This window comes from Meles meles, chromosome 18 (genome assembly GCF_922984935.1).
Source record: "Meles meles chromosome 18, mMelMel3.1 paternal haplotype, whole genome shotgun sequence".
In the NCBI taxonomy this organism is placed as follows: Eukaryota; Metazoa; Chordata; class Mammalia; order Carnivora; family Mustelidae; genus Meles; species Meles meles.
In genome coordinates, this window is record NC_060083.1 from 46,239,951 (window position 1) to 46,261,706 (window position 21,756).

A 21,756-nucleotide genomic window follows, 5' to 3' on the forward strand; every position below is an offset into this window, starting at 1 on the left:
TGTAATAATCCTAGGAAAAGATGACCTAGACTAGGATGGAGAGACTAAAGGTAGAGAAAAATCACAAGTCTGGCCTCAGTAAGTTGTTGATACCAGCCACTTAATTAAATAGTACAGTGGAGAAGGTCTAGGTCTGGAGCAAAGATCAAGAGGTCAGTCTGGGCATCTCGATGCAAAGTGTCTCTTGAAAGTAAGTACAGATGTTGAGCAGACAGCTGGGATCAGAAAAGAAGTTTGGAAGGCAGACAAAAATTTGGGAGCATTCAAAATACGTATTGTAACTGAAGCCACAGAATGGATGAAATCAGAGGACCAAGACTTGAGAAAGTCCATCAATTAAATATCTGGTAGAGGGGCACCTGAGTGGCTCAGTCGGTTAAGCCTCTGCCTTCGGCTCAGGCTAAGGTCTTGATCCCAGGCTTCTGGGATCAAGTCCCTCATTGGGCACCCTGCAGGCAGCCTGCTTCTCTCTCTGCCTCTCTCTCATGAATGAATAAAATCTTAAAAAAAAAAAAAAATAAAATCTGGTAGAAGAGGATGGCAGGCAGCGGCCAAGGGGACTTGAAGGAATAGCCAGAGAGCAAGGTGTTAAAATCAGAAGCCAGGAGATAAAAAGTACTTCAGGAAGAAATTTTTGAATAGAAATAAACACCTGTTGGGATGCCTGAGTGGCTCAGTTGGTTAAGTGTCCGCCTTCCACTCAGGTCATGATCTCAGAGTCCCGGGATTGAGCCCTATGTCTGGCTTCCTGGGAGTCTGCTGCTCCCTCTGCCCCTCCCACCTTGTGCTCATCACATGCAAGCTCTCTCAAATAAATAAATATTTTTTTAAAAAAGATTTTTATTTATTTATTTGTCAGACAGCACAACCAAGGGGAGCAGCAGGTAGAGCAGGCAGAAGGAGAAGCAGGCTCCCCACTGAGCAAGGAGCCCAATGCAGGACTTGATCCCAGGGTTCTGGGTTCATGTGAGCTGAAGGCAGATGCTTAACCAACTGTGCCACCCAGGCACCTCAGTAAATAAAATCTTAAAAAATGGAAATAAAAATAAGATAAACACCTATTCTGAAATGGGCATTTAGGAACCTGAGGTTCAAGAATGAATCAAATGGGGACGCCTGGGTGGCTCAGTTGGTTGAGCGGCTGCCTTCGGCTTGGGTCATGATCCTAGCGTCCTGGGATCGAGTCCCATATCGGGCTCCTTGCTCGGCGGGGAGCCTGCTTCTCCCTCTGCCTCTGCCTACCTCTCTGCCTACTTGTGATCTTTCTCTCTGTCTCTCTCTCTCTGACAAATAAATAAATAAAATCTTAAAAAAAAAAAAAGAATGAATCAAATGGAATTCCCTAAAAACAGAAAGTTCAGATCTACCTTATTCTGAACACCCCTCCCAAATGTTATAACTCAGTTAAGTAACAATAAACTCAGTCAAAACTGATAAATCATACAAAGATGTAGATGAAAATAATCCTTGTAACCATATAAAACTTGAACATCCAGTTTAGAGATTAAAGGATAATAGGGATGTATGAAGTTTATTCCATCTCTATACAGAAAAAAACAAAAATTTACTCCAAAAGCCTATACATTTCTTTTGTTTCAAATATTCAGAGAATTTCCAAATTTCTAAACCTTTCATCATGCTAAACTGTAAGCATTTTGAGAGCAAAAACCACATAGTATTCATCTTCAGCATCTTAGAGCATTCTCGAAAATAACTGAATGGAAAAAAAACCAAAAAACTTCCCTAAATGAATGAACCTGAGAACTTTTGTCCAAGTTGTGCTGACGCTATAAGCAATACAGCTCAAAAATACAAACTTTAACTGAGGGCTCTACTCATTCCACAGAACACTTCTTTTCTCAGAAATAAAATGGTATCTGCAAAGCGATCTCGTCCGTGTCCTAGGGGGGAAAAACCCTTTGGGGAACACATTCCACACACAGGTTTCAATGACAAACTTGAAGGTTGTCAACCCCTACAATGTTTCCAAAATTCAACAATGTACTACTACAGTATGCCAGACAATACTGTCTGGTCATTCATTCTAAAGAGCAGTAGAAAATAGCAATGCTCAGACTTAAAAGAATAAGTCCTTATATTCCCACAAAAACTAAACTCATCAGTTGCAGTAGTTATGTCTGAAAATTGTTGGCTCTTAGCTGATATCAACAGTTCTGAACTGTGTTTTAGGTTAATGATATCAACCAAAATCTATTATCATATGTATTCTCAAAGAAATGGTCTACAAAAAAAAGTAATCCCGTTTTTCTTTGCCTAAATTTCTTCAGATATTTTGGATAGGAGCCACATATGTTTCTATGCAACAAGCACCAATTAATAAAAATACATTTGCAAGTAAAAAAGAAGAAAGCACCGATTTGGAAGTAAACTATACTCCCAGTTGCACTAACTATCCAGACTAATGATAATGGGGGGGAAAAAAAAGGGAGGGGCGCCTGGGTGGCTCAGCGGGTTAAGCCTCTGCCTTCTGCTCAGGTCATGATCTCAGGGTCCTGGGATCAAGCCCCACATCGGGCTGTCTGCTCAGCAGGGAGCCTGATTCCCCCCTCTCTCTCTGCCTGCCTCTCTGCCTACTTGTGATCTCTGTCTATCAAATAAAAAAAAAAAAAAAAAAAAAAAGAACACAGCTCATTTATTTTGAAATGTGTACAAACCTCAAATAAAAAGCCCAGCTTTGGGGCGCCTGGGTGGCTCAGTGGGTTGAGCCGCTACCTTCGGCTCAGGTCATGATCTCAGGTCCTGGGATCAAGCCCCACATCGGGCTGTCTGCTCAGCAGGGAGCCTGCTTCCCTCTCTCTCTGCCTGCCTCTCTATCTACCTGTGATCTCTCTCTGTCAAATAAATAAATAAAATCTTTTTTTTTTGAAGATTTTATTTATTTATTTGACAGAGAGAGATCACAAGCAGGCTGAGAGGCAGGCATAGAGAGAGAGAGGGAAGCAGGCTCCCCGCTGAGCAGAGAGTCCGATGCGGGACTCGATCCCAGGACCCTGAGATCATGACCTGAGCCGAAGGCAGCGGCTTAACCCACTGAGCCACCCAGGCGCCCAATAAATAAAATCTTAAAAAAAAAAAAAAAAAAAAAAAAAAAGCCCAGCTTTTTGGAACTCATCTCTTTGCACTGAATTAGGCATAGAACAAACTATTCATTTATTAAGACTATGATACTCTAGATTTTAATTATGTATTTTGTATTCTAGGATCCCAATTACTGACTTTATAGGAGAGCCTGGAGTTAGGGTGGTGGTGCCGCTAATCAGAGACAGACCCTCTATTCCTTCCCTTTTGCTAATTAACACAAACATAAAATATGAATAAAAATAATTATTAAGGGGAATAGTATTTAAGTAAAATTGTTATGTTGAAGATATGTTAGCTTCTTAAATCCTTTGGATTGAAGGCTGAAAGTCAATTCTACCTTCATGAACTGAATTGAAAGTCTCTGGGTCCTTTGCTTTTTTTTTGAGAGAACTGTGGTGGCTACCTAACACAGACAGAAAACCAATTCTGAAGTCACACAACCCAAAAAAGAAGCTAAAAGCGTTGGCTTTTAGAAAGGATGTTTCAAATGCTCTGGAAAACTGCACAACAGTTTAAGACAAGCAGCAGACAGTATCAAACCACTACAAATCAGGACAAATAAAAAAAAAGAAAGAACTTCCATGCGGCTGCTCTGTATTCTCTTCAAAATGCCCTTTCCTTACAACACTCTGCTCACAAAGATCTGGCGAACACTAAGACCACTGCTTTTTACCTTCTACCCAGAGGGGTCGGTGCATTTCTTCAATTCTGCCATTATACAGCACTTAAGAAATCTAAAGCAACTACAATATACTATGATAAATTCCAAAAAAATAAAACCAACAAAACTCCTGGAAACGTGGTAACTACAATTCACAATACATTTAATCAGAACCTTTGGAATTAAGTTTATTCTTCTGCATTCTTACTCTGAATAATACCTAAACCCTCTTTAGGGGGTAAAGGATTTGATCCCTAAATTACATTATTAATCCCCTTTTCTACGGATATGTGATGTACTCGAGATATGCTGTTCTCCGTTTATCAGAAACCAAAATCCCCTTCATGTACACAGTTTGATTTTTATAGCGCTTTCCCATATACTCACTTCCAAGTATACACAATACGAACATATAATAATTTTAGACTAATCAGGCTCAAGATAACGCTTATCCAGAACTTATTCTATCTTGATTTACTCGATTCCACCAAGTCCGGTCTTGAGGCTAACAAAATAAAGCGTGAGCACAATGAAATCTGGAGCATCGCAGGTTCTCAATGAACAAACATTCCTTCAAATCATAAATCCGAACCCGCCCGCTTCGCAAAGAAAAAGTAATCCCAATCTTAGAAAACAATCTCAAGGGAAGGAAAACAGCCCAAATTCTAAACCACACATTCACGTAAAGCCTTTCAACTCAAAGCTCCAAACGCAGCCACCAACCACACAATTGGCTACAATCGCAGCTTTAGCGCCTTCTCTTAATTTTGAATCTGCAGATCGAAGGGAAAACAAAACAGTTGTCCAAAGTTTCACGTAGCGGGGGAGGGGGAAAACAATTTTAAGTAAAGGAAACATGTAAATCAAGAGGCGACCGCGCTATTCACCGCCCACTCCCCCCGCCCCCCGATTCCCTCCTTCCAGCCCTCGAACTAAATCTTGTCTCAAACACTGACCGGAGGTAGGAGACCCGGCAGCGGTGTTCCAGGAAGGAGTCAAACGAACCGCACGCCGCCGGGAGAGATGTCAGGGGCCGAGCGTCGGGAGACAAAGACCAGCCCGCGAAGCGCCCCGGCGGCGAGGGACGGCCCCGGCGCGGCCCTGCGCCCCTAACCGCCCCGAGGACTTGCGAGCACCGCCGAGCGCCGCCCAAGTGCGCGCCCGGGGTCCTCCGGGCTCTCCGCCCGCCCGGCGCGGCCCCCGCCGCCCGGGCCCACCCCCGGGCCGTTTCCCTCCCAATTTGGGAACCGCGCGCCCATGGACAAAGAGGGAGGGCGCGCAGGGGACAGCGGGTGGCCGCTGGTCAGACGCCCCTCCGGGATCGGCGGGAAGTCTCGGCAGCAGCGGCCCCCCCTCGCCGCACTCTTCCCGGGACCCCCGTCCCCTGCGTTCACCCCCCGCCCCTCCTCCAGCCTCCCCACAAGTTCTCCCGTCCCCCCCGGGCCCCGCCCCTTGCCCGCTCCTCAGCCGGCCCTGCGGCCGCCCCTCACCGGGCGGCGTGTTCCCCCGGAGCCGCCTCCTCCGCCGGGCCTCGGCCCGTCCCGCCGGCCGCCGCCTCATGTGCCCCGCGTCGCCATCGCCTTCGCCGCCACCCGCGCCTTTCCTCCAACTCTCGCCGCCGCCACCGCCCTCGCCTCAGTCTCCAGCCGAGGCCGAAGCCGCTCCCGCCGCCGCCTCCCGCTCCCGCCGCCGGGACCCGCGGGGAGGCGCCTGCGCACTACGCGCCGCGGTGGGGGCGGGGGCGTCCCGCCGCGGCCTGGGAGCAGGGGGCGCGCGGCACGTGGCGCTAGGGTGGGAGGGGGCGCCCCGGAACGCGCGGGCGGCGGCGCGGGCGTCCCAACTTTCTACGGTCTGGCCCTCGCGCGCTCTCGGGCGGTGCCGGGGGCGCCGAGCTTGTCGGTGCCCCCCGCGTGGAGTCTGGACCTGGGTGGGCGCAGACCTCGCCCGCGGGACAGTTCATTCCTCTGGCTTGGCTCTCGGGATAGCCGTCCCCCGCGGCCAGTGCCTCACTTTGGGCGGGCTCCTAACGGCGCGGTGAGGACACGTCTTACCTGAGCATCCTAAGTCGGTCCTACGAGCCCCGGAGTTGTCTTCTGTGCGCTCCGCCGAGGCCTGGGTCCGGTGTGAGCCCCGGAGTTGTCTTCTGTGCGCTCCGCCGAGGCCTGGGTCCAGTGTGACACATCAGGTTGCTGACGCCCGGTTCTAGGTTCTGCTCCTACTGGCCCTCGTCGGGTTAATCATCCTATCTCCTTTGAGTCTTGGCTTTTAGTGGCGTTCTAGATACTTTGGAGGTCCTGGACTTCTCAGATTAGCAAGACCCTAATAGGCCATTTCCTCTTAACCCTTTGCATTCCAGCAGGATCCCATTCAAAGGACTTTCTGAAGCATTTGTACACTTGGGAATCTCCAGCTTTAAACGGCCTCGCCTCCAAGGAATCTGGAAACTCCTCAAATGCTTTAAGTCCAGCCAGTCCGTGCATAACAACGGAAGGCATCCGGAGGAGATGGGAGAGTGCTTCACTTTGTATGAAGTTTGACAACTCCTGTACTCCTGAATTATCTCATCTGACCATCAAGAATAGGCTTCCATTTTACCCTTTTGACCACAGAGGAAATTAAGCTCTAACAAATGAGGTGACTTGCTACAGGTCAAACCCTCCCATCCCCAAAGCCAGGCCGGAACTAACGGCTAGTCCAGAGGGCTGGCCATCTGGCCTGCTGACAAGTTTTGTTTGGCCAGTATGATGTTTTCTAAAAGTATGAATTAATTGCCAAAAGTTTAAAATCCAGATTTTTGGCTTCTCTCTAAATAGTGGGGAAAAAAATTGTTTCCTTTGAGCCCTCTAGTTTCACCAGCTACTTCATTTTTTTTTTTTTTTAAGATTTTATTTATTTGACAGACAGAACAAGTAGGCAGAGAGGCAGGCGGAGAGAGGGGGAAGCAGGCTCCCTGCTGAGCAGAGAGTCCTGATGCAGGGCTTGATCCCAGGACTCTGGGATCATGACCTGAGCCGAAGGCAGAGGCTTTAACCCACTGAGCCACCCAGGCACCCCTTACTGGCTACTTCTGAGTAGTATTTTTTATGCAGGACAGGCTCTGTTCCCACGTAGCTGCTTGAATCATTTTCATTACCTGCTTGGCCTCTGTATTTAAGTTCTCCTCTCTCCCCACGGAACTCGCCATGCCCCAGTCATCCCCAACTACCTTCCTTATCACATTCCCTCTCTACAAATGTATTTAAGATGACAAGTGCGAGGACCTTGTAAATATATGGAAGTATGATAAAGGACATGTCAAACTAAACACAGGAGACAACATCACTATGCTGATTAAAATATTCAAACTAACGTCCTGCTAGTGCAACTCTATATTCGTACGAATTGCTTTGGAAAATGGCAGTATCTACTAAAACCAAAACTATGTCTACACTTTGACTGGAATTCCATGGAAATTCCACAGAAATGTGTACAGATGTACAACTACATGTATCAGTGTGTTCATAGCAGCACTATCTGCAATAGCCAAAAAAAGCCTGGAAACCCCCCAAATGTCCAACAACTGTAGAAAGGATGGATGAAATGTTGTAGTCACACAATGGTCCCTTATGCAGCAAGGAGAATGAACAATCTACAATTACACACAATATAAATGAATCTCTTGGGGTGCCTGGGTGGCTCAGTGGATTAAGACTCTGCCTTCAGCTCAGGTCATGGTCTCAGGGTTCTGGGATCGAGCCCCACGTCATGCTCTGTGCTCAGCAGGGAGCCTGCTTACCCTCTCTCTGCCTGCGGCTCTGCCTGCTTGTGATCTCTCTGTCAAATAAATAAATAAAATCTTAAAAAAAAAAAAAAAGATAGGGGGTGCCTGGGTGGCTCAGTTGGTTGGGCATCTGCCGCCAGCTTAGGTCGTGGTCCCGGGGTCCTGGGATTGAGCCCCGTGTTGGGCTCCCTGCTTGGAGGGAAGCCTGCTTCTCCTTCTCCCATTCCCCCTGCTTGTGTTCCCTCTCTTGCTATCTCTCTGTCAAATAAATAAAATCTTAAAAAAAAGAAAGAGGGGCGCCTGGGTGGCTCAGTGGGTTACGCCTCTGCCTTCAGCTCAGGTCATGATCTCAGGGTCCTAGGATTGAGCCCCGCATCGGGCTCTCTGCTCAGTGGGAAGCCTGCTTCCACCTCTCTCCCTCTGCCTGCCTCTCTGCCTGCTTGTGATCTCTCTCTCTCTGTCAAACAAAACAAAACAAAACAAAACAAAACAAAAAGATAGATAAATCTCACAAAACTCCATTTATATGAAGTTCAAAACCAGGTTAAAGTGTCCTGTGCTGTTAGGTTAGTGGATACCTAGGGGTAAGTTTAGTCACGGGGAGCATGAGGGGGCTTCTGGGGGACTGATTCTGTTCTTTTCTTGATCTGGAGGTTAAATACACGAATGTGTTCATACACATCTGAGCTATACACTTTTGATAGTGCGCTTTGTGTAGCATATTAAGACTTCAACAAAAACCTTTAAAATGGTGGGGCTCCTCGGTGGCTCAGTTGGTTGGGTGTCTGACTCTTGGCTTCTGCTCAAGTGGTGATCTCGGCGTTGTGGAATTGAGCACTATGTCAGGCTCTGCGCCTGGCAGGGAGCCTGCCTGAGATTCTCTCCCTCTGCCTCTTGTCCCACACCCTCTCTCACTCAGATAAATAAATCTTTTTTTTTTTTTTAAGATTTTATTTATTTATTTGACAAAGAGACACAGCAAGAGAGGGAACACAAACAAGGAAAGTGGGAGAGGGAGAAGCAGGCTTCTAGCTGAGCAGGGAGCCCGACGTAGGGCTCCATCCCAGGACCTTGGGATCATGACCTGAGCTGGAAGCAGACACTTCAACGACTGAGGCACGCAGGCACCCCTCAAATAAATAAATCTTAAACAAACAAACAAACACAAACCTTTAAAGGGTGTCAAAATATTTGATTACATATGTATATATTATATATTAATAGTTTATATAAATGTCCATTAGGTATTATTTTTCTGTTCATGGATGAATCTGCTGAGGAAGGTTCACGATCTTTTAGGATTGACCATTCCTCATGGAGCTTGGGAACAATACACTTTCTATAATTGTTACCTTACTACCAAGCCTGTAGCCCGTTTCCCTTCTGGTAGATGGAAATAATGATCAGGTCAAGATCCCACAGTGCTGGGATGGAGCCGCACATCAGGCTCCCTGCTAATCTGGAGTCTGCTTCTCCCATTCCCTCTGCCACTAACCCCTGCTCATGCCCTCTCTCCCTCAAATAAATAAGTGAAATATCTTAAAAAATGGAAATAATAAGACCCATGGAAGCTAAGTTGTTTTACCTGCGGATAGTTGAAAATAACTCCAGAAATGTAACTCTTCTCTCTTTTATCACCTTCCCAGATAATGACATCTTTTAATTTAGTTATAGGTGATAAACTGAAGCCAGAAACCCAAGCCAGAGGATCTCTGATCCAGGCGGTCACCAGTGATGTAGGAAAGATGTTAGGGATCAAAGGCAACAGCCAAAAAAGAATTCTTGAGACGTCTTTGGTGCAAAAAGGTGGTTTTATTAAAGCACCGGGGACTGGACCATGGGCGGAAAGAGCGGCGCAGGGGTTGTGAGGAGCAATTGATGAAGTACTTGGAGCTGGGGGAGGTAAGGGAAAAGGGAGGTTTTCAGAAGAACTTTCATATGCTAAAGAGGACCTACCAGGTGCAGGAGGCTTTGCCCTTGTCAAGCTAAGGTTGTTTTTCCCTCTAGCAAGGCATTAACATTAAGACTGTTGGGAGCTTCCTGGAGGAAGTTATACTTTGCCTTCCTCAAGTATGGGTCAACGGGCTGCAGGTATAAGGACATTTCATTTTATCTACAGTTCCTTCTGGAAGCTAGGTTATTGATAAGAAGGCTTTCCCCCTGTAAATCACTAAGACAATTGTAAACGGAGGGAAACTCGGTCTTGAGGGAGTGTAACCTCTATAGTGGTTACCTAGGGGAAAGGTTCGTTGTGGGGAGCCATTTGTTTTTCATTCCCTTAGCTGTAGGGCTGAGGAATGTCACAGAGATCCCACCTGGGTGGGGGAGGGCGTCGTCGCCTGTCAGCTTGTGCTGTGTCCTCAGCTTGCCTTCTGCTCCCTCATCAACCAGGATCTAGAGCAGAAGGGCATCCGCTAGAATGTGAGTTCCCTGAAGGGAGGGCCACTGCCTCTCAGCTTCTAGAGCAGAGCACATAGTAGGTGCTTAGCAAGTACATACAGAGTGAATGAGTGACTGAGAGCTTGCCCTGGCTAGCACAAAAAGACCGGCTACCCGAGGGAAGGAATAGAAAGAGCCCCAGCTTCAAACAGGGAAGGGGTCTGGATTCCAAGCCTCTGTCAAAGAGAGGTGGAGGCGGGTGTTGTGAGAATCGCATCACTTTTTATTCACATGAGGCCCAGGCAGGAAAGGATCAAAACCCAGTTTGAGAACTTGAGAGTCACCCTGGGGCTCTGTGGTTTGGGAACTGCCGGGTCAACTTGAAGACTGCAGTGTGTCACTATTTCCATTACACATTTTCCAGGGTCCCCACTTGGCTGATAAACTCAGAGTAGATTGCTGTGTCCTGGGGGATGGGAGCAAAGGCTCAGAAAGGTAGGATTTTCGGAAAGCTGCCTGCTGGCAACGGGAAGCCCTGTGGGTCCCAGACCGGCTGGGTGGTGAGGAAGCTTCCAGTTAAACCAGGTCTTGATTGCACGTGCTAGTGGGGGGGGGGGGGGCGCAAGGATGAGTAGCACACCCTTCTCCCCAGAATGCCCGGCAGTTTCAGTTGACTTGTGGGACACATTATATTATTTCTCCCTGCCTCCAGGGAATGTGGGTGAAGCAGATATTTTTGTTGTCAAAAATTTTTTTGAATGTGTTTATACAAGTAGTGTAAGAAAGAACAGTAGGATGACTCCCTTCCCCCTCCCAACTTCCACCCTCCCCCCAGTGCTTCCCTGAACTCAGTTAGCAGTTCCTGTGTACTAAGGCAGAATTTTAAATTACGGTCGATTTACTTGCAAATGGGGGATAGGTGAAGTGTGTGCAGGAGATAGGGGTGGGGAGAAGCATCTGGGAGAGGACCGGTGCTGGTACCACCCACCAGGCGAGGACTTCTGGATGCACCTAGATCGCAGTGTGCTGGCTCAGGAACTACCCTGCATTGGTGAGAAGTGGTGCGGTAGGTGCAGTCTTTGAATTTCTGGAAGTTCTCTCTGCCCAGCTGTTTGTACTTGTTTACTTATATTTCTACGATGGTGGCTGGTGGGAGAAAGTGATGGTGAAATGTACATGGAGTCTCATTATTATTTGCTATGTTAATTTTCCACTGTCAGCTGGTCTATACTGGTTAATATTATTGGTTGGATAGCTCGGCCATTTACTTGCTGTGCGATCTGGCCGTTACTAAACCTCTCTGAGCCGTGGTTTCCTCATCTGTAAAGTGGGGACGAGATCCATCTGTTGGGGGTTGTTGTGAGGATTAAGTAAAATACGTGAAGTGCCTAAATCTTGTAGGCTCCAAAGGCATTAGTCCTCCCAGTGCTCTTCAGAGGAAGCCAGGTAATTTGGGTATTCAAAAGCACCCAACACAGGGATCTTAGCAAAACATTCATATCTCTGGCACATCCATTCATCATCTGAGACAGGTGTGCTCAAAATTGATCCTTCACAAGAAGTAATCCTACATCGTCAGCACTACTACAGCGGGAGGCAGCCTTCCAATCACTACCATCCACACCCTCTTAGAAGCTTTTTAAATGTGTGTGAGTAGTCTCCCCAGAAAGATTGGTGGTAACAAAGGCACTTTCCTGGCCCCGGGCCTGTGGCTCTTGGGGCTGTCCTTGGGGACAAATACTGCAAGGTCCTTTGAACTCACTGACTGCTTTTAGGGGAGGGGATGTCACCCAGGCACTTTGGAGAGGCTGCCTCAGCCTAGCCCTATTATCTGGAAACTTCCACTGCCCCAGCCTGCTCCTGTTCCCCCCCACTCCCGGCACCTCAAGTCCCTGAGACACTACTATATATGGCCTCGTGCTTTCTCTCCTGTGATTTCCCCCAGCCCTTCAGCTTGGGTCCTCCCCATTCCAACCCCAATTCAAGCATCTTCTGTTCCTTGTCCAGTTCATTCTTCAGCATCCCCTCACTCACAGCACTCCTTAGCTCAAGGTGAAAGAGTTGCTGGCCCTCCTTTCCCTGTCTGGTCCCTCAGCTCCCTTGGGCTATATATAGCATAGCAAATGCCTTAATTCACGCACTTCAAGTCCTAGCCACCCGCCTCCCAACACAATAGGGAGAACAACCCTGAAGCTTCCAGTCAGGGACAAGGGTATGCTGAATTGGGACTACCCGGAACGTGGCAACTTTTCTATCTGTTGTTGGGACTTTCCACTTCTCCCCCAGCCTGCTCCCCCTTTCCTGACGCTTGCTCATTCTGGAGGAATAGGAGCAGGCCGTGTGCAGGGGGATTCTAACAATCATCTTATTTAACTCTTACAATGATCCTATGGGTAGATGCTACCTCCATTTTACAGATGACGGCATAGACTCAAAAGACAAGAGTGGCAAAAGACCAAGTATTCGGAGAGTGGTCATTCAAGCAGCTGACTGACCCCATGTCTGCGTGTGGCCTACGCTCCAGATCCATTAAGTCTGTCTGCATCACTCAATTAGACCCTTCTAAATTAGAATTTCTATGAGTGTGACATGACCTGGAAGGAAAAAAGGTTTACTAAGTAAATTGCTAATGTAGAAATGCTTAAAGAGAAATAATTATTGAAGACTTGGCATAGTGACAAAAATGTTATGATAATTTATCTTAGCTGTTAACTGAAGTGGTACTCTACAGAAGTCTGTTCTTTGAAGTTTTCGTGTGCTCTCAGAAGTAAAAAGCAATTTTATTTATTCGGTTTCAAGAGCTTCCCTCCAGTTTACAGTCCTTCTCCCATTAGTCCAGAGCAGTGAGATTTGATTTTAGGAACAGTTACTAGTCTGGCTGTTTTTTTCTGTCACTTACTGTGACCTGGAGCAAGACATTTTACCCAAGCCTCAGTTTTTCATCCATGAAATGGGAATAATAGTGCCCACCTTAACAGAATTGTGAGGATTAAATAAAATAACCTACTTAAAGCAATGAGCACATTTCTGGCCCTGTAGGTGCTCAGAAAATCATAGCAACCATGTGTGTTATTCTTTTCTCAATTCTGGGCTGAGAGGCTCCGGGAGCATCAACATTAGCCCAGCAAGAAGGGAGAACCTCTCAAGGAAGTTGAACTTTGCTTTCCATAGCTTGGCCCCGTTCTCCAAAGAGCATGAAGTTGATCCTGATTCTTGCTCTGTCTCATCCAGGCATTTCCATCCCCCTGCCTCTGGCCCAGACCATCCATCTCTTGAGAATTCAGGCCACCGTTGGGACCGGGAGAGGCGGCCAGGGAGAGTGTGTGTGAATGACTGAGAGGAGAGTTCCCATGGACGCTGGGGATATGTGAAGGCCCTGGGGAGCTGCTGTGACCCCGGGTCTTTTCCTAGAGCAGTGAGTGCTGGGGAGAGAAAAGAAAGACTTCAGCTGCTGGACAGATATCCAGGGCTGAAAAGCCCCTTTTGGACAGACACGTGGGGCTGAGGATCTAGGGAAGGAGCAAAGGCCTGGGATGGAGTGGGACTCTCCATAGTGTACTTCAATCTTTGTCCACTTGCTTACGAACAAGAAGGTTCTTTCCTCTTCTCTGAATCCAGGGTGCCGCAATTGATAAGCAGTCCTAAGCTTCAGCCTGGATGGAGGATCTTTGCTTGGTCAGCCTGTGGGAAGCAGACTACAAGTACAAAGCCTGGAGACGGTCAGACCTAGATTCAGATCCTGACATGGCCAAGGGTGCTGTGCACTCTTGGATAAGTCACTGAGCCTCTCAGAAGCTCAGTTTCCGGTCTGTGAACAAGCTACTACTTACAGTACAGAACAGTTGGGAGGCCTGAAATGTAAGCACCTCAAACAAAATAGATGATAATACGGGTCTTTGTCATCTCTGTCCCGAGAGAGCATGAGCGAGCATCTCAGCCCCGCAGGCAGTCCAAGGAGCCCTGGAGACGTGAGGAAGTCCTAGTGGTCATACCCTGGATGAATCTGCTTGATCTAGAAAGCCTCCTTTGAAGGATCAAGACCACAATCGGGATTGGGGGCGTTTCATTTACATCCCACATTGTTCATGTTTGAAGCAGCGTAGCTTGCAGGAGAACCAAGGAACTCTATAGTTTCTCGCCTCTGTGTTTCCAGCTCTGTTCTCTGTAGCAAGTCCCTGTCTGATCCAGCCCCTTACTGCCATGGGAATTAACAGACTGAATCTAGTTAAGGGCTCCCGCCATCTATCTTTCATTACTTCCCAGTGCTTGGAGCTGCGGCCTGGAACTCAGCAAATGGGGGGTTAAGACTGATGCCCTGGCCTATCTCCTCCCCTCTCCATTCCTGACTTCAAAGTCCCCATTAAAGCTTGCTTCCCTGACCCCACGGTGGCAGCTCCATCATCGGCTCCTGGCCGGTTCAAAACAGCAGATGCTGAGCCCTGGCCGGGCTGCTCGCACTCTACTTTCTAGCCATCTCCTGGGGTAAGCACCAGCATGCTGAGAACTTGTGGGGCCGACAGTCCTCGATCCTCCAGGAGAGAAGAGGCAACTAGGAATGGAGGCCACCTTCTGCAGGGAGGCGGTCTCATGGTCAGACCTAGAAGGCACCTCACAGGCAGAAGCCCTGGTCTGTGCACCAGGACTCTGCGACTTGGTCTAGTTTATGATCAGAGCAGATGTTTACTGGGGTTAGCAGGTAGAGCAATAGGGGTCACCTGCCCAGGGAGGGAGGCAGGGGTTCCGCAATGGCAAAGAATTTGGCAAGAAATGGAAATGGGAGCAGTTCAGGGACCAGAATTAGTTCCATTAGTACTAATGTCCAAAATCTATGCTAAATTATTCACAAATCAATGTCCACTCATTTTAGTCTTTGGCTCTGGTGATTCAGTAACCAGTGCTCTAACACTGGGATGACTCTGGCTCCCTGGGGCCAGATCCTGTTCTGTAGCTCCCTCAGGAACAACCAGCACAGATTCAAGGCCAGTGGGGGTCCCAAGGCTCAAGGCCTGTTCCTCCCAACCTCATCTGCGGATTTTTCCAGCTGCTTTTCTTGACCCGAGGATCACATAGGGATACAAATGGAAGTTTGGGGAGGGGAAGAGAGAGCAGGGAAAGGAGTGAAGTCAGAATGAGCAGAGGAAGAGGCATATGTTAGAAAGAAGGGATGGGAGAAATGGCTCTAGTGGTCCAGCCATCTGACACAGGAGACTTGGGACATCTTTTCAAGTAGTGGCTGTGTTGGGGCATGGCAAGGAGGGTCTTAGCAGGCAATTCCCTCCTTTCTGCCCTAGACTGAGGAGAATCAGAGCTGTTATTATGGGGTTCCTCTTTCTAGGACTGGGCTGAAGCCTCGGAGACCCAGCTGAATACCCTGGGGCCAGGATCATGTCTGCTAACAAAGGCTGGTGGGCACCACCTGAGGGCGAAGACAGTGTGTCTCAGAAGTTCCTGAGGAAGACCAGGGAGTCTCCGCTGGTGCCTGTCGGTGAGTAGGAAAGTAAGGGAAGAGGGCAAGGAGTGGCCTGCCCTCAGAGAATGATCTCCTAGTCTTTTCAAATGAAGCAAAGAACTAAAGTGTTCTACCCACTGAGCACTCAACAGCCAGGAGAGGAGTGAACCAGCAGCAAAGGTACCAAGGAACAAAGGGACATGCCCCACAAGGAAATGAGGGGGTCTGGACGGGTGGAGGCGGTGGCCAACTAAGGGCTTGGGGTGCAGGGAAATATGGGGCATCAACACAGCGTCAGGAGAGGAAGGAGCAGCTTGGTGTCTCCCAGGCCTTCCTTCCTCAGGGTCTTGAGAGAGCAGGAAAGCGACTGTGGGAGCCAACAGCGGTTGGAGAAGGGCCTGAGCAGAGCCAGTGGGGGGAGGGGGTTCAGGGTGGGTGACACTGGACGGAAGCAGCCACTCTGCAAACGCCACGGAGTGGAAACAATATTTGGATGACGGTCCCCCTCTCCCTCCATAAAGTGGCAGGAAAGCTGGGGTTTATTCCAGATGCCCAGGCTGCCTAGTGAGGGGTCGCTCATCAGGGGAGCCATGTGAATGGTGACTTAGGCCCAATGGTCACGTTCTCTGCCTACAGGCTTAGGAGGCTGCCTGGCAGTGGCAGCCTACCGGATTTATCGGCTGAAGGCCCGTGGTTCCACCAAGATGTCCATACACCTGATTCACACCCGCGTGGCGGCGCAGGCCTGTGCCGTGGGTGCAGTCATGCTAGGTGAGTGGCTGCTGGGATCTCAGGAGAACAGAACTGATTAGGCAAAATCTGGCTGAGTCTGGACAGTTAAGGAATTATGATTTTTAGTCCCTGTTCCCTATACTGGGCTCCACAGCAAGTCTTGGGTGAAGTCCTCAACCCAAGCCATTTCAGGGCTCCCTGTTTGATCTCCCATCCCAAGGTCTGTGGGGGTGGCGGTCCGTTGGTTTTGTGACAGTCTGTCCTAGAGATGAGAAATATCACACAGCAGAACATATGCTAAACTTCTCTTCCTTTCTGGGTCAAGAGGCAGACAGCTCCGGGCTAGCTGGGTGACAATGGACAAACGCCCTTCTCTGAGCCTCAGCTGCCCTGACAGGATGATGAGCACCCTGGCTAGCCCACCTCGCAGGCTGCTGTGAGGCGTCCCAGACAGGTGATCTGCGTGGAAGTGCTCTATGAACTGCCAGCGGGGTGTTTCCCTAGGCCCTGTGGCCGGGTGCTGGCAGTAGCTGTTGAGACCTAGAGCAATAAGACGAGCAGGGAAGCTGGACTCTCAGGGGAATGGCTGGAGTCAGACTCCTGAGGATGGGTACAGGGTTCAGTGTTATGGGACGTTTTCCCTTCTCCCTCCTGCAGGTGCTGTGTACACGATGTACAGAGACTACATCAAGAGATCAGCACAGGACCCCGGGGAGAAGTAGGACTCCTGTAGGGCCTGGGGCAGCCAGAGCCTCTTCCATCAATCCCTGGTACGTTCCTAATAAAGCAGTTTTGAAGAAAATCAAGTCTCTTCTTCACATGGGAGATAGTAGAGTAAGGGACTAATAGTAGTGTGTGTCTGTCTGTGTATGGTTTAGAGAAAGGTTTAGAAGTCAGAGTCCTGGACTGAAGCCCGCAGCCCCAGGGCAAGGGACATTCTCCAGGGGCAAGAGCCTCTGGTCCCAGAAGCCTGACACCTCCCAAGCCAGCCCAGGTCCTACCCAGAAGGAGGAAAGTAAAGAGGCAAGTGCGGGAGGGGGAAGGCAGAGGTAAGAAAGTGGCCTCAACATTCACGGGAGCACTGAATCGAGAAACAGGCATTCCTCCCACCACAGGCTGCTGCCCAGGGCATCCAGACAGGAAGACTGCAGCTGGGAGAAGAGACATAGGAGACGACATATATTCAGAACGCAAGTGGCAGGACCACACTGTGCTGGACGGAAGGGGATGGGGGTGAAGATGAAAGGAACAGAGCAAGGCAGAGGTCAGAATGTTCTGTTCACTTAAAAACCATGTCTAAGGTCAAACTTTAAAAAAAAAAAAAAATTCCATGTAAATCCTGAAGACAGGGCCCCCTGGGGTTAAACACTTCGGCGTCCCCTTCTCCCTCCCGCAGTCCAAGCTCTGCTCTGGTCCCTGGGCATGGGGCCAGGCAGAGGCTGCAGAGGCTCCCAGAGTATCTGGGAGGCCAGATACTTCTTCCTTGCTGGGACTCTGGGCCGGAGGGTTTGGGGTGGTTAAAAACGGCCACAGCAACTCTCCAACGCTGACAACATGGAGTCCATGTCCGCCAGGTCCCAGCCTCAAGTGCAGGACACGGTCTGCTGCAGGGAGCAGGGGCCGCTGGGAGCCCCAGCACTCACATGGGGTAGTTGAGCACAACATCCTGCTTGGCGAGCTCCAGCAACATGGGGTCATCGAAGAACTTGCTGATGCTTACGTCCTCGCTCAGGCCCTGCAGGAGTTGGGGCGACGCAGGAAAGAGCCCTGTGTGGTGGCCGACAGAGCTGAAGGCCATCTGAGACCTGTGCTGGGGCTGGGGAGTGCTGGTGCGGGAGAACTCTGGGCCAATGGGACGAGGTGCTCCCCTGCCAGCCGGACTGGGCCCTGGGTCTGGGGGCCAGAGGGCTGTACAGACCACCTCTCTGCACTGTGCAGTGAGCTGCTCCCACTCTTTGGGAAAAAGGTCTCAAAGGAAGAAATGAAGAGATCCAACTCCTGCCAAGAGCCCCGGGGAATGAGGGTTGGCCATGGGCCGGAGGGACGCATACCTTCCTGCGACGGGTTTTGATCATGAATTCCCGGGCCAGGTGAGGAGCAGGCTGTGGCTCCAGGGGGCGGATGACAATGCTCTTGTCCAGAGGATCACCGGGCACAATCTGAAAGGTAAAGTGGTTTCAGGTGGTCTAGGACTCTTGTCCAGGATGTTGGAAATCTTACTTGGGGCTTGGAAGGGGAACAGGCCAGAGGGGACTGTCCTTGAACAGGTGAGAGACCACACTGGCCAGCCTGCACCGTTTTCTCACCTGCCAATGGTGGAAGACAGACAAGGAAAAGGCTTGCCCTTGGGTGTGAGTCCGCAGATCAGTCTCAAAGCCAAAAGAATCAATGGCGGGGATGAAAGCTTTGATGGTGTAGAGAGGGGAGCCTGGGATGGGTGCATCCTGAGTCACATGCCCCCTGCAACAGAAAAAGAAAGGCTGAGTCCCTTGTCCTACGGAGACCAAAAGCAGAGAAAAAATCTGGCCCCAAATGTATCACAACACAGAGTTCCCATCAAAGACAGAATAACCACAATCATGCTATAGTGGGCAGAAAAGGCTTGGGGCCCTCAGTGTCCTTTCCTGTGGCTGTCAAAGGGGGCAGTGATGGCTAGGCGAGAGTGGAAACACTGACGAGACAAGGTCCTACAGACATTCCCCCCACTGACACATTTCAGTACTTTCCCCAAGGGCTCTCCAAGGAGAGAGGACCCAAGAAGGAATCTCAAAATTTTTATCTGCGGTGAAGCTGGGGATTGCCTTAAATCTTTCCCACTTCCTTCTGAAAAACCAGCTCAGTGGGTTTTTAGGAACAGAGACTGTGCAGGAGGCCCATCTGCTTCCCCACAGGAGCCCGGCAACTTCTTGCTGTGCTCCTGCTCTCTGCACCCTCCCTGACACACCATTCCGGTGACTCGCCTGCGCCTGGCCAGGACCGTGTAAACAGCGGAGACACAATCCGCAGGGGCCTGGACCTCCACAAAGTAGTAAGGCTCCATCAGACGAGGAGTGGCCTGCAATGGGGCAAGAAGAAAGGCTTCTTCAGCTTGGGGAAGGCTGGGGACCAAGGATCCGGATAAAGAAAAGACCAAAGGGGCCGTAGTCTTGATGCCCCCAAAACTTGGACTTCTACCTAACGCCTCCACCCCCTTTTCTTTACCCGGATCCTTGGTGAGTGGTCAGTGCCATCCACTCACCATGAGGAAGGCAGAATAGACGACTCTCCTTGCCGTGGGGATGATTTGGCCCCCGCCCCGGTGCAGGGGCTCTTGGGCAACCACTGCATCCAGGATCTTAAACTTCACATTTCGAATCACTGAAACGGAGATGGGGGAGCAGCTGAGCGAGGAGCAGTTGCGGTACTCGTCAAGGGCCCAAGAGCAGAGCAGCCAGGAGCCTCCAGCAGCATGGGAGCTGGCTTGAGGCCACACAATCACCCTGCAGATGGGCGTTCTGATAGGGTACCAAGTCCTACAGCAGAGCACAGAAGTCAAGCACACATTCTTTGTGCTCGTTTCAGATCATGCTCAAGCATCGTAAAGCCTTCCTAAAAGTTTATGTGTTTTTTCTTGCAGATGTTTAATTGTTTTTGGATAAAGAGTAAGTTCGAGGAATTGCACATTGCTTCCCACTAAATCCAATCCTGGTCTATAAACCACTCTGATCCCACCTCCCACCTGATACCCCTCCTCGAACACATTCCTTCTCAGGGCTGGGGAGCAAATGTCAGTCTAGGAGTAACTTCATTTCCAGAATGTCCCAAGCAATAGCACTCGGACAGGGAAGGAGGAGGGGAGAGGACGCTGCCCCAGGACGGGGGTTGGCCCTGTGTGTCCCGAGCTGCTTCTCCTGCCAGGGCCCATAGATGAGCCCAACTCACCTCAAATGCCCAGGCACGAGGCCCCTAGAGGGCTGGGGCAGGGGAGGCCGAGGCTCGGGTGGAACTTACGCTCATCACAGAGGGGCCCCTCTCGGGTTCCCCACTGGAAACCTTGAACGATACTGTCCTTCACTGAGCCAAGAAGAGCCTTGTCCACCTGCACAGAACCGAGGGCATGTATGAGCAGTGACCCTGGCAACAACCAGAGTTTAGAGGGAGGAGAAGGTAGGTATAGTGGTAAGAAGATTCACCAGAAGCCACAAAACACTTTGGGGAAAAGAATTACACTTTGTAGTTTCTTCCACTCAACAGCAAAGAAACCACCCCAATGGCTCCCACCAGTTCTGCTGTACCTCAGAGGGTAGGGTATCATCCACCAGGATGTTGGGGCCGGTGGCATCAGGGCCAAAAGCCCAGATGGAACGTGCAGCCAGCAGATCCCAATCGTACTTGGTCTGGAAGAATTCTCCCAGTTTCTTCCTGGGGGGAAGGAGGAGACAATGGAGGCATCCGGCAGCTCTGTTGATTCCTGCCTGCTGGGGTCACAGATCCTGCCTTCCTGGAGGACAGTTCGCTTCCTGGGACAGGTGGCATTACAGACTGGGTGGGCAGGCTATGGCGCCTCATCTTTCAGCCTGGGAACCACAACCATGTTCTCACCTGTTCCACGTTATCTGGACCACCTCGTTCTCTATGTCCTCGGCGAGGCCCTTCTCAAGAGGCTCAGCAATCATGGTGATCTTGTTCCTAGTAATAAAGGACACAGGTAACAATGAAGATCAGCAGGACTTGCAGAAGGGGCATTCCTAAGAAAAGGCTGGCAAGGCAGTGACACCAGTAGAAGCCGGAGGGCTAGAGTAGAGCAAAAAGGGCTCATTTTCTGTCTTCTTTCATTCAAATCTATCACTCTTTAAAACAGTGAGGTCTTGGGGCACCTGGCTGGCTCAGTCAGTGCAGCAGGTGGCTCTTGATCTCAGGGTTGTGACTTTCAGCCCCACACTAGGTGTAGAGATCACTTAAAAATAGAATCTTAAAAAAACCAAAAAACAGTGGAGCTGCTGCGAGGGCAAAATTTTAAAATGATCATATGATACAGAAAGACAAGGCCGCTCATTCTTGGGGTACCTCCGGCAAAGAACCTCACAGCATCATGTCTACAGGCCTAAGGGATGAGAGTGCTGGGGTAAAATTCAAGCATCCTAAGACCCCATCCCAAGGCTTGGGGGTCTCCTTCTCCACAGTGCTTGTGATTAGGGTGGAGAGGCGGGGGGAGAGGAGAGTGTCCCCTGTCCGTCCCAGGGGCACTCAAACCCACCAGCTCAGTTTTTTTTTTTCCGGATTATTTTTTTATTTATTTGACAGATCACAAGTAGGCAGAGAGGCAGGCAGAGAGAGGAGGAAGCAGGCTCCCTGCTGCGCAGAGAGCCCGATGTGGGGCTCGATCCCAGGACCCTGAGACCATGACCTGAGCTGAAGGCAGAGGCTTTAACCCACTGAGCCACCCAGGCGCCCCCCAGCTCACTTCTTATTGGGTGTTTCAGCAAAGCACTTGAGTGAAGATGTTTCCACTACCGTCTCACAAAATGTGACAACAGGGTCAGCCACCTGGGGAACAGAATAAATTGTTAGGCAAGGTCTCAATTTGTTGGAAGGATAATCTTGTGCCAAAGGGAATTCTGAGGTCTGCTTGGCACCACCTCTGCGACAACACTCTGTTCTCAATCAGCGTCGGCAACAAGCCCCACAGCGGGT

The 21,756-nt window shown here is 49.8% G+C and overlaps 3 protein-coding genes across 10 annotated transcripts in view; 1 reads left to right on the top strand and 2 right to left on the bottom strand.

Annotated features, from left to right (window-relative positions):
• GJC1 (gap junction protein gamma 1) overlaps window positions 1–6,334 on the bottom strand; it is a 44,369-nt gene extending 38,035 nt beyond the window's left edge. For 2 of the 4 annotated variants that reach the window (XM_045986624.1, XM_045986626.1), the window contains exon 1: window positions 5,815–6,334. The gene's annotated coding sequence lies outside the window, so the exon portion shown is untranslated. Of the gene's footprint in view, window positions 1–4,719; window positions 5,127–5,253; window positions 5,423–5,814 lie in introns of those variants that run through there. The other 2 variants (XM_045986625.1, XM_045986627.1) reach the window with 2 other exon arrangements.
• A 4,520-nt stretch (window positions 6,335–10,854) lies between these two features.
• HIGD1B (HIG1 hypoxia inducible domain family member 1B) lies at window positions 10,855–17,209 on the top strand. Of its 5 annotated transcripts, XM_045985637.1 has the most exons (5): window positions 10,856–10,968; window positions 13,521–13,760; window positions 15,238–15,387; window positions 15,988–16,122; window positions 16,741–17,209. In XM_045985637.1, the coding sequence occupies exons 3-5, from the start codon at window positions 15,288–15,290 to the stop codon at window positions 16,803–16,805; spliced, it is 300 nt and encodes a 99-aa protein (XP_045841593.1). In that variant the 5' UTR covers window positions 10,856–10,968; window positions 13,521–13,760; window positions 15,238–15,287; the 3' UTR covers window positions 16,806–17,209. The 5 variants fall into 5 exon arrangements, with proteins under 5 accessions (XP_045841594.1, XP_045841596.1, XP_045841593.1 ...); XM_045985638.1 differs by lacking the exon at window positions 13,521–13,760 and having other exon boundaries at window positions 10,855–10,968; XM_045985640.1 differs by lacking the exon at window positions 13,521–13,760 and having other exon boundaries at window positions 10,855–10,953.
• A 139-nt stretch (window positions 17,210–17,348) lies between these two features.
• Window positions 17,349–21,756, bottom strand: part of EFTUD2 (elongation factor Tu GTP binding domain containing 2) — a 41,741-nt gene continuing 37,333 nt past the window's right edge. Inside the window, exons 20-28 of the mRNA XM_045985634.1 lie at window positions 21,527–21,609; window positions 20,665–20,751; window positions 20,358–20,484; window positions 20,074–20,161; window positions 19,322–19,440; window positions 19,044–19,138; window positions 18,390–18,543; window positions 18,135–18,242; window positions 17,349–17,818 (exon numbers count right to left, since the gene is read on the bottom strand). Of these exons, the coding sequence (XP_045841590.1) occupies window positions 17,723–17,818; window positions 18,135–18,242; window positions 18,390–18,543; window positions 19,044–19,138; window positions 19,322–19,440; window positions 20,074–20,161; window positions 20,358–20,484; window positions 20,665–20,751; window positions 21,527–21,609 (957 nt within the window). The 3' untranslated portion in view covers window positions 17,349–17,722. The remainder of the gene's footprint in view (window positions 17,819–18,134; window positions 18,243–18,389; window positions 18,544–19,043; window positions 19,139–19,321; window positions 19,441–20,073; window positions 20,162–20,357; window positions 20,485–20,664; window positions 20,752–21,526; window positions 21,610–21,756) is intronic.